At 44.1% G+C, this 13,632-nt stretch overlaps 1 protein-coding gene across 1 annotated transcript in view; it reads right to left on the bottom strand.

The window, feature by feature from the left end:
• Nucleotides 1-13,264, bottom strand: part of NFATC3 (nuclear factor of activated T cells 3) — an 89,036-nt gene extending 75,772 nt beyond the window's left edge. The window contains exons 1-2 of the mRNA XM_053271321.1: nucleotides 12,810-13,264; nucleotides 2,459-3,581 (exon numbers count right to left, since the gene is read on the bottom strand). Of these exons, the coding sequence (XP_053127296.1) occupies nucleotides 2,459-3,581; nucleotides 12,810-12,963 (1,277 nt within the window). The 5' untranslated portion in view covers nucleotides 12,964-13,264. The remainder of the gene's footprint in view (nucleotides 1-2,458; nucleotides 3,582-12,809) is intronic.
• Between the last annotated feature and the right edge of the window lie 368 nt (nucleotides 13,265-13,632).

Here is a 13,632-nt window from a genome sequence, read left to right on the forward strand (position 1 = left end):
GACAGAGCTGTAAAAAAAAGTCAACCAATTTATCATCAGTCTTCTCATCTGCATTTATTGAATTAGATTTTTAACCCACTTTAAAACTGAACTTCACAAAGTGGGTTACAATGTCAATAAGTACATTAAAATGTCTATCAACATCTCCGATGACAGATGAGACAACAGTTAGTTTCAGCCAGACCAGTGGAGGGAGGCCAGCTCTCTGACCTCTCCCTCTGCTGCAGCCAGGTGGAATAACTGCCAAGGAAACCAGTTCTCAGCCAGACAGTGTTTACACCTCTGGTATTTCACAACCCTGTTGTCATTATGGGTGTTTTCCCCCATTTCTGAAGCATTTGATGAAGTTAGTTTTTAGTCAATGACAGTGTAGGTGCTATTGAGAGGCAATTTTTGCTGATCTCCCCTTCCCTCTGAAGCCCACTGTGCTTTCCAAAACTATGTTCCTGGGCTTCAGAGGGAAGGGGAGATCACCCCTCTCCCATAGCACCAGCATCAGTCTGGATGACAGCCAATGTTTTAGCAACTTGCTCTTTAAATTCTTTCTTGGCTTCCATTAGTTTTCTTCTTTGGGTCATGACCTCCACTTTTCCAAAAATAATCTGTCTTTTTCAGTTTTCCTGACTGTGCTACTGAACCATAAATCAGGTTCCATATTCTTGTCTTATTCAGAGAGCCTAGTCTTAGACATTTCTTTGTCTTTCAATCTGTTTATTTTAGCATTTCTAACTTGCAGTAACTGATCATTAATACACAGAGCATACCAGTACACATTTCATAATTAGGAGTTGTGTGCTTTCAGGTGCAGGTCTGACAGTTTATTAGTACTTTTGAATGTGTCTAGTACCTGAAACTGAAGAAACTACCATGTACATTTTGTACTGGGCTGTATAATTCACAATTCAACTCTAATATTACACTCAATGCAAGCTTCACACACTCGCTTTTCCTTCCTAAGGAGCAAAAATCAGCTGCTTGGAGAAGGATATCTGTTTGTGTAGTGTTTTGTGTTAATTTTTTACACACAAAGGCTGCCCTACAGTGGTCCAGCTATGCACTTGCCCATAGTGCAATACGACAGCTGACAATCTCAGCAAGAGCAGATCCTGTGAAGAATGTCAGCAAGATTAACAGGGATACCCCAGCTACAGCAACACAAAGCCCTGCCCACAACTGGCTTAACCTACCATTTACAAAAAAACAAAGTAAAAAATGAGCAGTAGTATGCTATCCAATATTCCCTGTAAGAGGGAATCCCAGATGTTGACTACAGCTCCTAGAATTCCTACTTCAGTGGGCTTTGGCTGAGGATGCTGGGAGTTGTAGTCAACAACATCTGGGATTTTCTGTTAGAGTGAACACTGATGCTATCCATCAACTTATTGACTTAACATGCTATCTCTCTAAATACATGTTTTTACGTTTTAAAAAGAGACAAAAAAGACTTTCATATATTATTTTGGGATGGGGTTGACTCAACCAACAAATCCTAGTGTGAACTAGCAAACAAATTTAATCTGATTTAAGTTCAAACTGCTGCTTATCCTATCTCATACCTCTACCTCCTCTACAACAGTAATAGAGTAACAGGTTTAGAAAGTTTGCTTCAGTAAATGTAACTGGCGTGCACCAAACATTTTCATATTTGAAGAAGGTACCTCATTTACAAACTTGGGATGTAACTACAATAATGATTATTTCTTTCAGCAACTGAACTTCTTTTAATATAATTGAACTTATTTTGATACATGAATCTTGGCCTAACAGTTGCAGGGCGCGACCCTTAATCATTCATTTCAAGACCTCAATAGGTAGGAACACCTAGGTCACCATCTTAAAGCGACATATTAACGGTTAAAATTTTAGACTGATTCAGTGACCTCTATCAAAGTAATAACATATGTAGCACCATGAAATCATACCTGGGCTTGCAGGCAGGGATCTGCAATAGACTGACAAAATCACAACTTTGGTACATCAATACAGTACCTGAAACTTAAGACTTGAAATATCTCATTCTGAGAATGCTCAATAGCTGATAGACTACTAGTTTGCAGAATTGTAGTCTTTGCACTTGTTAGATAGTGTCTAGCTAGATGGTGCCAGACATTCCCAAAGCTAGATGCCTAAAAGCTTCTTACATCACATTCAGGTGGATTTCTGTCTGGACATCAGGTGTGCCAATGACATTGTGTATAGACTAATTATCCCCATACAAAATAAATGGGAAACCCCAAGCAACTTCACTTACAAAATTAATAGCATAATCGTGTCAGCAGGCACTAGATGATTTGTTTACAGCAAGCACATCAGGAATCCAATGCCAGAATAGATTCAATATGCTGTGTTATGGTATATCAATTCCCACAGTGTTTATTTATTTTATTCACTTCTAGCATATGTAACTCCATCGTCCCAAAGAGAGAAAGCCCAGTTTCACCATCCTTATGCCACTTACCGAAATATAGGAGTGTGGCCAGGCTTTGGTTTGTTCCAGGTAAAGTGTGATGGAACAGAAAGAAATTGGTCACCAGGCGAGTCTTTTTTTAATGAATGCTGGGTTCCAGAGCTATCATCTATTGCAGTTTCAAGTGATGGTGATAAGCTACGCTGTTCTTCAGAACAAAGCTCTATTTTTCCTGATATAATGGCAGTTTGATCCTCTGAGGTCTTTCTTGTTTTAAGAGGAATGTCAGTATCTGCACAACACTGAAATGGTGAAAGGCCAGGAGTCAGACTATGGAGAGAAGAATTTAGCCAGGTGTCTTCCGTTATACTTCCCCTAGGTGAGTGTCCGGGTGATGGGGTTGGAGAATGGTGAGGAGACAGTGAACCAATGTAACAGATCTCAGCACTCGAATGTCGCCGTTTCCCACATGGTGATGTCGGTCTTGATGAGGGTCTTGAAGTTGGTCTGGGGCTAAGCCAGTTTTCATCTGTGATACTAGTCCTAGGAGAGTGACAAGGAGATTGCCTAGGTGACAAGTTATGACCAAATCCATAAGATGCTTGCCAAGGCTCATCCACTGGACAGCCTCTTGGAGAACCTCCAGGAGATGCTAAAGGTGACCCTAGGGTAAATCGAGCAGCAGCATCATTCAGCTCCGAATCCACATCATCATAAATATGAGAGATTGACTCACAAGAGGAGGCATCCGAGAACCAGCTCCGAGAAGAAATGCTGCTAGCAGGACTTGGACTAAGGGAGGATTCCCTGTAAGATGGCTCAAGAGGAAGATACAAGTGGTCCCTTGAAGGCCTTTCCATATATTCATTCTGAGGGCCATTTGTGTGCAATTCATTTTCATTGGCTTCTATCCCTTGATGACAATTGGGAGAAATAGACGTAATTTGAATACTAGGACACTCAAATGGCTTAGGACCACCTAAAGAGCTGTATTTGGATTCTGGTACTTCACATGTTCCTTCATAGCTTTTGTGACCCTGCAGTCTGGAAGGTGAAGACAAGGGAGAAGGGTGTGTCTGAAATCCATGACATGGGATACAAATAGGATGATTTACAGATGATGAGTGGTCTACACTGAAGATACACACCGATGCACATTCATCAGGTTCAAGATCTAAAGAGGAAAAAGCAAAGAAAACATAGTTTATTATACTAACATAGATGTGTTCTATGTTAAATTATATGTGTTCTTTTCATGAATTAAAGTATCAGCAGCATTTCATCACTTGCCAACCACACAACACAAGCACTCATCCAATATCATTTGATACAATTCTCCTTTAAACCCGCTTATCCACAGTAAATGCTTCTGTAGTTTAGTTTGAAACAAAGATTTTCATTATTCTTCTTTCCCCACTTCATTCCTCATTTACACTCCAGAGGTTAACTGCCACCATTACCAACACAAAGGAAAACAACTGCATGTTTAACATAATGTGTTAACTGCTGCTTAACACAGAAAGCATTAGTTCGTTTTAAAATGCATGGGTATATATTCTCACCATAAAATATCTTGCAACGATAGAGGATGTCCTGCAGAAGAGGAGCAACCCCATTTTGCAAGACAGATCTAAAGTATCTTGAGACTACCTCAAAAGTTGCATAAAACATACACAGAATGCTCTTCTGTCTAGGAATTAACATGAAGCGTATACAGATCACAGCATGATATATGTGGGGTCCTTACAGCAGGTATACCCAGTGGGAAACTGTGTACAGCTTCCTGGCAGAAGTACACAGTGCAACCCCCGCCCATATACATATACATAAAAACAAACAAGCCTTCAGGATAGCAATCTCTACACTGACCCAGTGTTGGAACAGTACCAAGCTAAGGTTTCTATTGATTGTATTTACACATTCCAAGCTACACTGTGCTGTTGAGCTATGCACCAGGATGTGAGGTTAAGGCAATTCAACTTCAGCATCAAGATTGCTGTGAAGCAACAGCCTCTGATCTAAACCCTAATACAGTTTTGTCTACATGTCATCACCAAATCACTGGAAAGCAGAATAGTTAACTGAATTGCACAGACACACAAGTAGTTTAAAACAACCTAGTGTTTTTGCTAGGATTAGTGTATCATGGCCAATGAATCCAAATGCACAATGTATTAGTGTTATAGTTATACCCATAACAGACATACAGAACATTACTCAAAGCTAGACAAGTGCTGTGCTGTTACAATTAGAAACACTCTTTATAATGTGGCATCCCTAAAAACCTCAGGTACACATTGTGCTCTAGCTTCTTCTAGTAATGGGGAGGGGAGAGACTACATCTTGTTTAGTTTGAGCCACCTAGTGGTGCAGTGGGAAATGACCTGCCTAGTAAGCATGAGGTTGTGGGTTCAAATCCCCACTGGTATCGGGCAGCAGTGATATAGGAAAATGCTGAAAGGCATCATCTCATACTGCGTGGGGGGAGGCAATGGTAAACCCCTCCTACCAAAGACAACCACAGGGCTCTGTGGTCGCCAGGAGTTGACAGCGACGGCACACTTTACTTTAGGAGAGTAGAGTAGGTCTTGTGGTAGCAAGCATGACTTGTCCCCATAGCTAAGCAGGGTCTGCCCTGGTTGCATCTGAATGGGAGACTTGATGTGTGAGCACTGCAAGATACTCCCCTCAGGGGATGAAGCCGCTCTGGGAAGAGCAGAAAGTTTCAAGTTCCGTCCCAGGCTTCTCCAAAATAGGGCTGAGAGAGATTCCTTCCTGCAACCTTGGAGAAGCCGCTGCCAGTCTGTAAAGACAATACTGAGCTAGATAGACCAATGCTCTGACTCAGTATATGGCAGTTTCCTATGTCCCTATGGTCCTACATAACTACTAGTTGGAGGGCTATAGGCCACCTCCAGCCTCAAAGGCAGGATGCCTCTAAGTACCAGTTGCAAGGGAGTAACAGCAGGAGAGAGGGCATGCCCTCAACTCTTGCCTGTGGCTTCCAGCGGCATCTAGTGGGGTACTGTGTGAAACGGGATGCTGGACTAGATGGGCCTTGGGCCTGATACAGCAAGGCTGTTCTTATAGCTGTTAAATTTCAAATAAGCCATTACTAAAGAAATTAGGCAGCATTAAGTTTATTATTACAGAGGGTCTCTGGCCAGAATAAACAGGACTCCACAAGCCTAAGCTGCTTAAGTAAAACCCAGGGGGCAATATCATCTTGTTATGGCCCTGTCTCAGAGCAAAACACAACATCACTAGGCCACAATATGGACTTTAGTGCATAAATGCCAATGTTCTTTTTTCCCATAGGTTTGAGCCCAGAAACGGTAGCACCACTCTGATCTGCAAGATTAAGTAGATTCCCCACCCCCCGCCCATTACATGGTGTGTCTCCTGCAAGAAACAGCCTTGGATGAGCCATAAAATATATCTGCATTTCCAGTAGATTTTCTCCAATGGCTTTTCATATCTTCAGAATTTCAGGACATTTTTACACACTTACTTGCTATGGCCATCAATTTGACCCAACTAGAACATTTTAATAATTACTTTGTGTGGGTTATAGACAATATTTTTTTGCCCTTTGCATTCTAAAATGCAAAGGGCTTCTACAAAGAAGTTAGCCACAGTCAGTGAGAAGAGACTAGCCAAGAACTACAGTTCTGTGGAATTCCTTTCAAACAGCCAGCTACAAAGAGTTAAATAGCTTACATTACGAAGTCTGCAGTGCCATCTTATAAATACAATGTTGTACTGTAAAACTCTTCAGTCCTCTCTCCACCAAACCGTAAGAACCCACAAGCAATAATAATAATTTTAAAAAATCCAAATCATCTTAGCATGTACTTCCAGCAACTGTTCAAATTTTGAAAATGTTTTAAATACATAAATATGCTATGTCAATTCAAGCTATTTTAGTGTCAGTCCTGTTTTAAATAGCAGCAGCCTACCACATCAGCATTACTGGCAGTAACAGGACACTGCACACACTAGTTTTATAGCTCTGAATTTTGTTCTGCTGAATCATGACAGCTAGCCAACTTTAATCAGTTAAATAGATTTGAATGCCCACCTTATTTTGTAAGAAATTTTACCATTATTGGGGGCGGAAGGCAGTTTTCTTTCACTGGAGGTCTCCAAGGAGAGGCTAGACAGCCTTCTTTTGGGGATGCTGCAGTTCTGGATTTCCTGCATCAAGCAGGGGGTTGGCCTACAAGTCCCCCTCTAATTCTATGATTCGAACAGTATATTTAGCAAGAAGAAAGTAACACCTAAAGCTTGCTAGTCCCTGCAAGTACATATTGGTGTGATTACAACTCTCAAAACCCTTGTAGTCACATCCAGTTCATTAAATAACTTCTAATTAAGCTATGGCACACCAGTTCAACTCTCTAGTTACTTTCCAATTCCATAGCTTCAATGCAGACACAGAAAACATTCTGCACAAATCACAACTAAAATTTACATATGCCTGTAAATCCCTTTTCAGGACCAATAGCATAACATGCTGTTCACAAGTTCAGCAGATGTGCACTCTAGCAGAAGCAAGAGGAAATGCAAAGCCTCCCTTGAACAGAACAAAGTAAAACTAAATAAACAAATGAGGCAGCATTACAGCAGAGGGTTAGCTTTTGTTACTTTCAAATAAAAATACTGCCACGTGAGTGGGGCCACACAACCCACACAGCACCTCCTCAACCAAGTGTTAAATAGAGCAAGAGAAGTTCACAAAATGGCACAAGTGTGGACGCGGAGGACAGTTGCGTCATTTGCCACTAGTTACATCATAAACAGAAGCCTGTAATATTGGAACAAACTCCTCCTACACAGCAGTTAAGGGGAGATACAAAATATCACAAGTATTGGGAAGATACATATTTGTAGAACAAAAAGGTGATTATTTAGGAGGTACAAACATAACTGTTATGCTATGTGCAAGTTACATCTTGCATACTACTCTACACAACTCCAGTTATCTAGTAACAGAAGTGTGTATAAATGGAATACATTTGTTGTGTGTTAATATTTTATATACCGGTAGCATTGTAACATCCAGACTGATTTATTATAACAAGACAGCTAACGTGGTCTGAAGATTTCATTCTTGTTTAGAGATGCAAGCATGCTTGCATCCAGTTATTCCTAACACAATATGTACTTTATTTTACTGAAATACAGATATTGCCAGCACACACAGATCTTGCAAATAAGACCACAAAGTTACAAGATTCAAAAACATTTTTCATTTCTTGCTAACCACACAGGTAAGAACCAATTCTTCCAACTTAGAAAAAGTTGCCATGCATTGTCACTTGGCGTCAATTCTTACCCGTCACAGGTGACCAGGCCAACGGCTATTTACAAGCTCCTTAAGAGCAATACAACTGAAATATTGCGACAAAGCCAGGGGAATAAATAATGTAGAAGTAGACCCTCTAAATTAAGAACACAAATGTGATAAAAATTCAAAGTACAAAAAAAGTGTTTGGGAGTGAATATGAGCATTTTTTTCTTTTCTAAAAACAGGCAGAACCAAATGTTTATCAGCTTCTAAAATAGGAACATAAGAACTAGTTTTACTTCATCATATATTTAAAATAAGCAATATGTAAGCAGGTTTTTTGTATTAAAATTTTTGACGTACACCAGGAAAAAAATTCAAACTGTTTTATCTGGACAACAGAAATTTTAAGTGAACCTTGCAAAACAAACTTTCTTTTTGTCATTTACTGTGCCAGTTTGTAGAACAATGTCGCTACTGCATAATATTAAATAAGAATATTTTTCCAGTAGTCATAGCAATTTATTTTCTGAATGAATCAAGTGCTTCTTCAGATTCCAAATACCTACATTCAACAATGACTTTTATCTTATAGAATTTTATTTAGAGATATCTAAATGAACATGACTAACAGTTTTATGAATTACTTATTACACATCTTGTATTTGACAGTAATGATTCAAGTACTTTTATATATTTTATTTATGGAAGAACCCATAGTAATGGATGCATCTTTAGTTCTCTCTGAAATCTATTTGTTCAAAACATCTCAAGTCTTCTCTTAGTCAGAATAAATGAACATATCTACTAGCACCTTGGGGCTTGTGCCCTCTTTTTTGACTGAACTTGCCACCAGGCTTCTTGGGGAACAGGCTGTGGCCCACTTCCTTCCACTCCCTAACATTCAAAGTAACTCATTTGCAAAACCAGCTGCCAGCCAAGGGCTTGCCTCAAACAACATTCAACCTGCTGCTAGGGAAAATAATTCCTATATAAGTGATTCTACACTGAGGTAACCCTATAAGCAGTGTCAATATATTGTCCTGGTAGTATTATTACTTCCAGGGTTTAGGGCTCTGTAAAAACACTAATCAGGGGTGATTATCAACTGTATATTGTCACAGGATTGTAAACGCACAATTCTGTGCATGTTTATTCAGAAGTAAATCTTACTGTATTCTATGGGGATTAATCCCAGTTAAGTATGCTTAAGACTGCAGCCATACTGTGACAAAGAAATCTGAATCACTTCTGTTTAAGATGCCCAATCAGTATGAGGGAAACTGCTGTAAACCAGCCCAGCATACTTGCATCTTTCCCCCCAATGCGAACTGTGAATTTTCTGCAACTTTGTACAACTCTTACATCAATGTTTTTCAGCAGAACCATTTCTTAAAAGGAACACGCAGGGCGAGATTACCAATTACTATGACTAGAGTGGTAACTTGTCAAGCATTCCTTGTATGAGATGAAGTTTAATGCTTTGCTCTAAAAGTCAACCCATCTCAAAGGCTCCAAAATAGCAAGGTTTCCAGACAAATACAGAGAGTCCCAGTCCTTTCACACACTTGTTGCCGTTTGTTTTCTTTGGTAAGAGGCAGGGCTTGTTTTTAATGATCATGCTTGTGGTGGTTTTGAGACTGGTTTATTTTTCCCCTCTATGGCACTTCAGAGTTCCTCCATTCTGTATCTGCTGCTTCCCAGATCATCAAAATCACTCCATACCTAACTCTCTCCAAAATTCTTTACTTCCCAGCAAGACCACTGGGACCACCACCACCCTGTATTTACATGATGCACAGATGGAACCAGCATCCGCATCCCATCATCTCCCAGTACAGTACACGCATAGAACTCCTTTAGGCCACATACATCAAATGACATCAGCCCTTCCACTGCCCTTAATTACTGGTCCTAAATAAACCAGACACTTCCAGAAAGCACAACGATGTGAACTCTGCAAATCTTCATAGATTTCAGTGTGTCACCAATTAATTGTCTGAATGCCAGCACATTTCCTAGGCTCCTAGCTCCAAAGTTTTTATTTCTCACAGTGTAATAGATTTAACATTGCCAATATAAAAAACATCAGCTACTAAGATAGGAGCTAGCTGGAAAGATCCCAGTTCAAATCTCACTAGGTGGTCTTAGGAAAGTCTCTGCAGCCATACAAAGTTTGCTATGTAAATCCAAAGCATTAGTCTTTGGAAGCCCCAATATCACCACACCCACAGATAACTTTTCCTACACGTGAGTAAACTTCCACAGATACAACCCCCCAAACAGAATAGACTAGTGTTCTCATAATCTATTCTAGCCACCTTTCCCAGCTTGCCACCGAAAGCCTCCAGACAACAGGCAGAACTCAAAGCTTAGTAACAGAGGATATTTTGCATTCACAAGGTACAAAGTTCAATCCCCAACAATTGGGAGGATCTCAGATGGCAGGGCTGGCTGGGAGAAAACTCTGCCCGAGACCTTGAGTGGCACTACCAGCCAGATGAAGCAATACTGGGCTAGATGGATCAGTAACTTGATTCAGTAGGTCAGCTTCATTATGCTCAGAAACATAGAGCCCCCTCCCTCAATCCTCATATCACAGAGCTTTCTAAACAAAACTCTCTCTCTCTCTCTCTCTCTCTCAGAGCCCAGCACTCTCAACATCTGTCAGCCCTTTCTGAATTTTTACAGTCCAAATGGAGCATCAGAACTTCCTCCTCCATAGCTCAGTGAAAGAGCATCTGCTTTGCATGCACAAGGTCCCAGATTCTATCCTTGGCATCACCAGGTAGAGTTAGGAAAGACTCCTGCTAGTGGTGCGCACAGAACTAGCGCCTGCCAGTTCAAAGGGGGGGGGATTTTTAAGGATGGGGGAGGGTGCTCTTACCCCTTGTACTGCATTACCCCCATGGGTGCTGCCTTTTAAAATGGTTCAGTGGGGCAGCAGTGCCTCCTTGCCACCCAAGTGCCTCCTCGGAGCAGAAGCTGCCGCTGTGCGTGCGCATGTAAAGGACCTCAGAACTGGTTCTGTGCACATCCCTAACTCCTGCCTGAAACTTTGGAGAGCCACTGCCAGTCAACATAGATAATACTGACTGCATAAGATGGACCTATGGTCTGACTCAGTGTGAGGCAGCTTCCTATGTAACAAACGGTCTGATCATGAGATTCAGAAGCAAGTCACATTCCCTGCCCCATCTGCCCTTGACCATTTGTGGAGAGAAAGAGGAGATTTGGGGAAGGCGTTTTGAAATCCAGAGTTCTAGATGGGATCCAGAAAAAGATGATATCCAGAAAGTGGGTGGATCCAGAGTTCTATAAGAAAAGGTCCGAATTCAACGTGCAGTGAGACTTACTTGCAACAACCATGCAGCCCAATTGTTTATATTAAACCCATGTGTGTTTACTGACTTCAACAGATGCTTCTCACCTACAGGGTCAGTGTGCAACCCAATTCTAAGCACATTTATGCCAGGGTTTATTCTAAACTCCCCTCTCCCCAACTGTACAAGAAGCTAGTGCACCCTCACCTCTGATCTCCTCCTAAACGTTTTCTAATTGGAAAAGAAAAGCATAACAGAGGGAAGGGAAAATGAGAATTAAGAGAAAGAGCCAGAGAGGAGAGAAGGGAAGGAAAGACAGTAAATGAGAAGGAAAAAGATAGTGCCTTACAAAGAATGGATGAGGTTATCTTCTTTCCCAAACTGCAGTTGAGGACGGAGACTCAGCTATTTCTACCACACTGTGCCTTATGGAACACCCATATTCTCCGCAAAATGGGTCCAGCTCCCATTAGAATACACCCTGCTTTAGGCAGAAGCATCCATCCGCGAAGCACAACCAGCCAGGTGACCAGCTCCCATCCAAGCGTGCCCTGAAGACAGATGTGCAGCCCAATCCTGCGTTGAGGTGGGTAAGTTCCACCATGCTCCCCTGCCCTCAGGGGCGTAAACTTTTGGGGGGCTCAAGCCCCCCTCTTCATTTCCTGGGGGAGGCAATGCTCACCCCCTGGCTGCCAGGTAGCATCAGCAAGCTCTCATGCTCAAGTTCATCAGTCAGTTGAACAACCCAATCAACCCTGTGTTGTCTTGGTAGCAACTCAGCAAGTTCTTAAAAGGCAGGACTGCCTCTCCGGGCTCTTTCATTCTATGATTCTCTGATTAGAAGCAGAACAAGGAGAAAAGCTAAGGTTGTTCTGTGCATGCAGGTGCTCTGCCCAAAGCAACCCCATCCCCTCGGGAATATCTTACAGTACTCAGATTGAGTCTCCCATTCAAATGCAAACCAGAGTGAACCCTGCTTAGCAAAAGGAAATATACATGCCTGCTACCACAAGAACTCTCCCCCCATGCCACCCCCACCCCTGGGAAACTGAGCGGTCTATGCCCCCAGTCCTTTCTTAGAGATGCCAGGGTGGAAACTTGGAACCTTCTGCATGCAAGTGCTCTGCCCAGAGCATCCCCATCTCTTCAGGGGAACTTCCTGCCACGCTCACACCCGTAGTCTCCCATCCAAATGCAAACCAGGGCAGACCCTGCTTAGCAAAGGGAACAATTCATGCTGGCTACACCTTATGTGGCACAGAGGGGAAATGACATGACCAACAAGCAGAAGGTTGCCAGCCCGAATCCCCGCGGGTATGTTTCCCAGACTACGGGAAACACTTTTATTGGACAGCAGCGACCTAGGAAGATGCTGAAAAGCATCATCATCATCATCATCTCCTCATACTGCGCAGGAGATACCAATGGTCAACCCCTCCTGTATTCTACCAAAGACAATCACAGGAGTGGGCGCCAGGAGTGGAAATCGACCTGACAGCACACTTTACCTTTACGCCCCAAGACCAGCTCTCCCGACCGATGTGCCCCCCCCCCCCGGGGGAAGGAGAGAATTGAGAGGTCTACACCCCTGCCTGCCCTTACCCCATAACCCCAGCCCTAGCAGGTGGCACCTCGACCTCTCTGCTCAGAATCCAGCGGGGGAGGAGGAGGAGGAGAGCAGGAGCCGGATCCCTGCCCGTGTGGGGGTCAGCGACCTGCGGAGAGACGGGCGCGGGGGAGGGGGGGCACAGCGGGGCCCCGCCCCCTTGCCCCCGGGCGGGCAGCTCACCTCCTGCCGCCGCCGCCGCCACAGGGCCAGGCCCAAGCGGCGGTGGCAGTGGCGTCGCCGTCGGCGGGCCCGGGCCGGGCTGGGCGTCCTCCCCGAAGATGAGCCTGAAGTCGAACTCGTCGTGGGCGCCGCTGCCACAGCTTGCCGCCGTCATGGAGGGGGGGCGGCTGAGGAGCCCCGACGACGCCGCTGGGCTGGGCTGAGGCGAGCGGAGAGACGGGGCAGAGGGGATGGCGGGGGGTGGGGGAGAAGAAAGGCGGGCGGCGGGCTCCGCTCCCCCCTCAGGGCCGCCTCATAGCGCCGGGGAAGGAGGAGGGCGAGCAGGGAGCCGCGGCCAAGGGGGCGAACCAAAAAGGCGGCTTCGGAGACGGAGGCGGCGGCGGCTCGACCCCTCTCAGTCAGCTCCCTCAGAGTTGGTCTGTCACTCACAAGTGCTGCCGCGGGGGGCGGGGAGGCGGCGACGAGCCGCGGCCAGGCCAGGCCACGCCCCCCGAGGAGACCGCGCGCCTGGCCACGCCCTCCCCTCGCTCTCCTCGGCGCCCTCCCTTGCCGGCCGCAGCCACCATCGCTCCCCCACCACCCGTTGCGCGCCCGGGGGTGGTCAAGAGGCACGGCAAGGCAGTGCCGGCGGGCAGCCGTGGCGTCCGGTTCCCCCATCGGGAGGCTCTGCAGCGGTTGGGTCCCCGCCGCGGGTATTCTTTATTATTATGTTTCTTATTATTATTATTCATCCTATTTTCCTACCGCCTGATAGATGCCTCTCTAGGCGGCGTACAAAAATTAAAGCCATATCTTTAAAGAAAAGCAGCACGGATTAAAATAC

This window comes from Hemicordylus capensis, chromosome 9 (genome assembly GCF_027244095.1).
Source record: "Hemicordylus capensis ecotype Gifberg chromosome 9, rHemCap1.1.pri, whole genome shotgun sequence".
NCBI lineage: Eukaryota > Metazoa > Chordata > Lepidosauria > Squamata > Cordylidae > Hemicordylus > Hemicordylus capensis.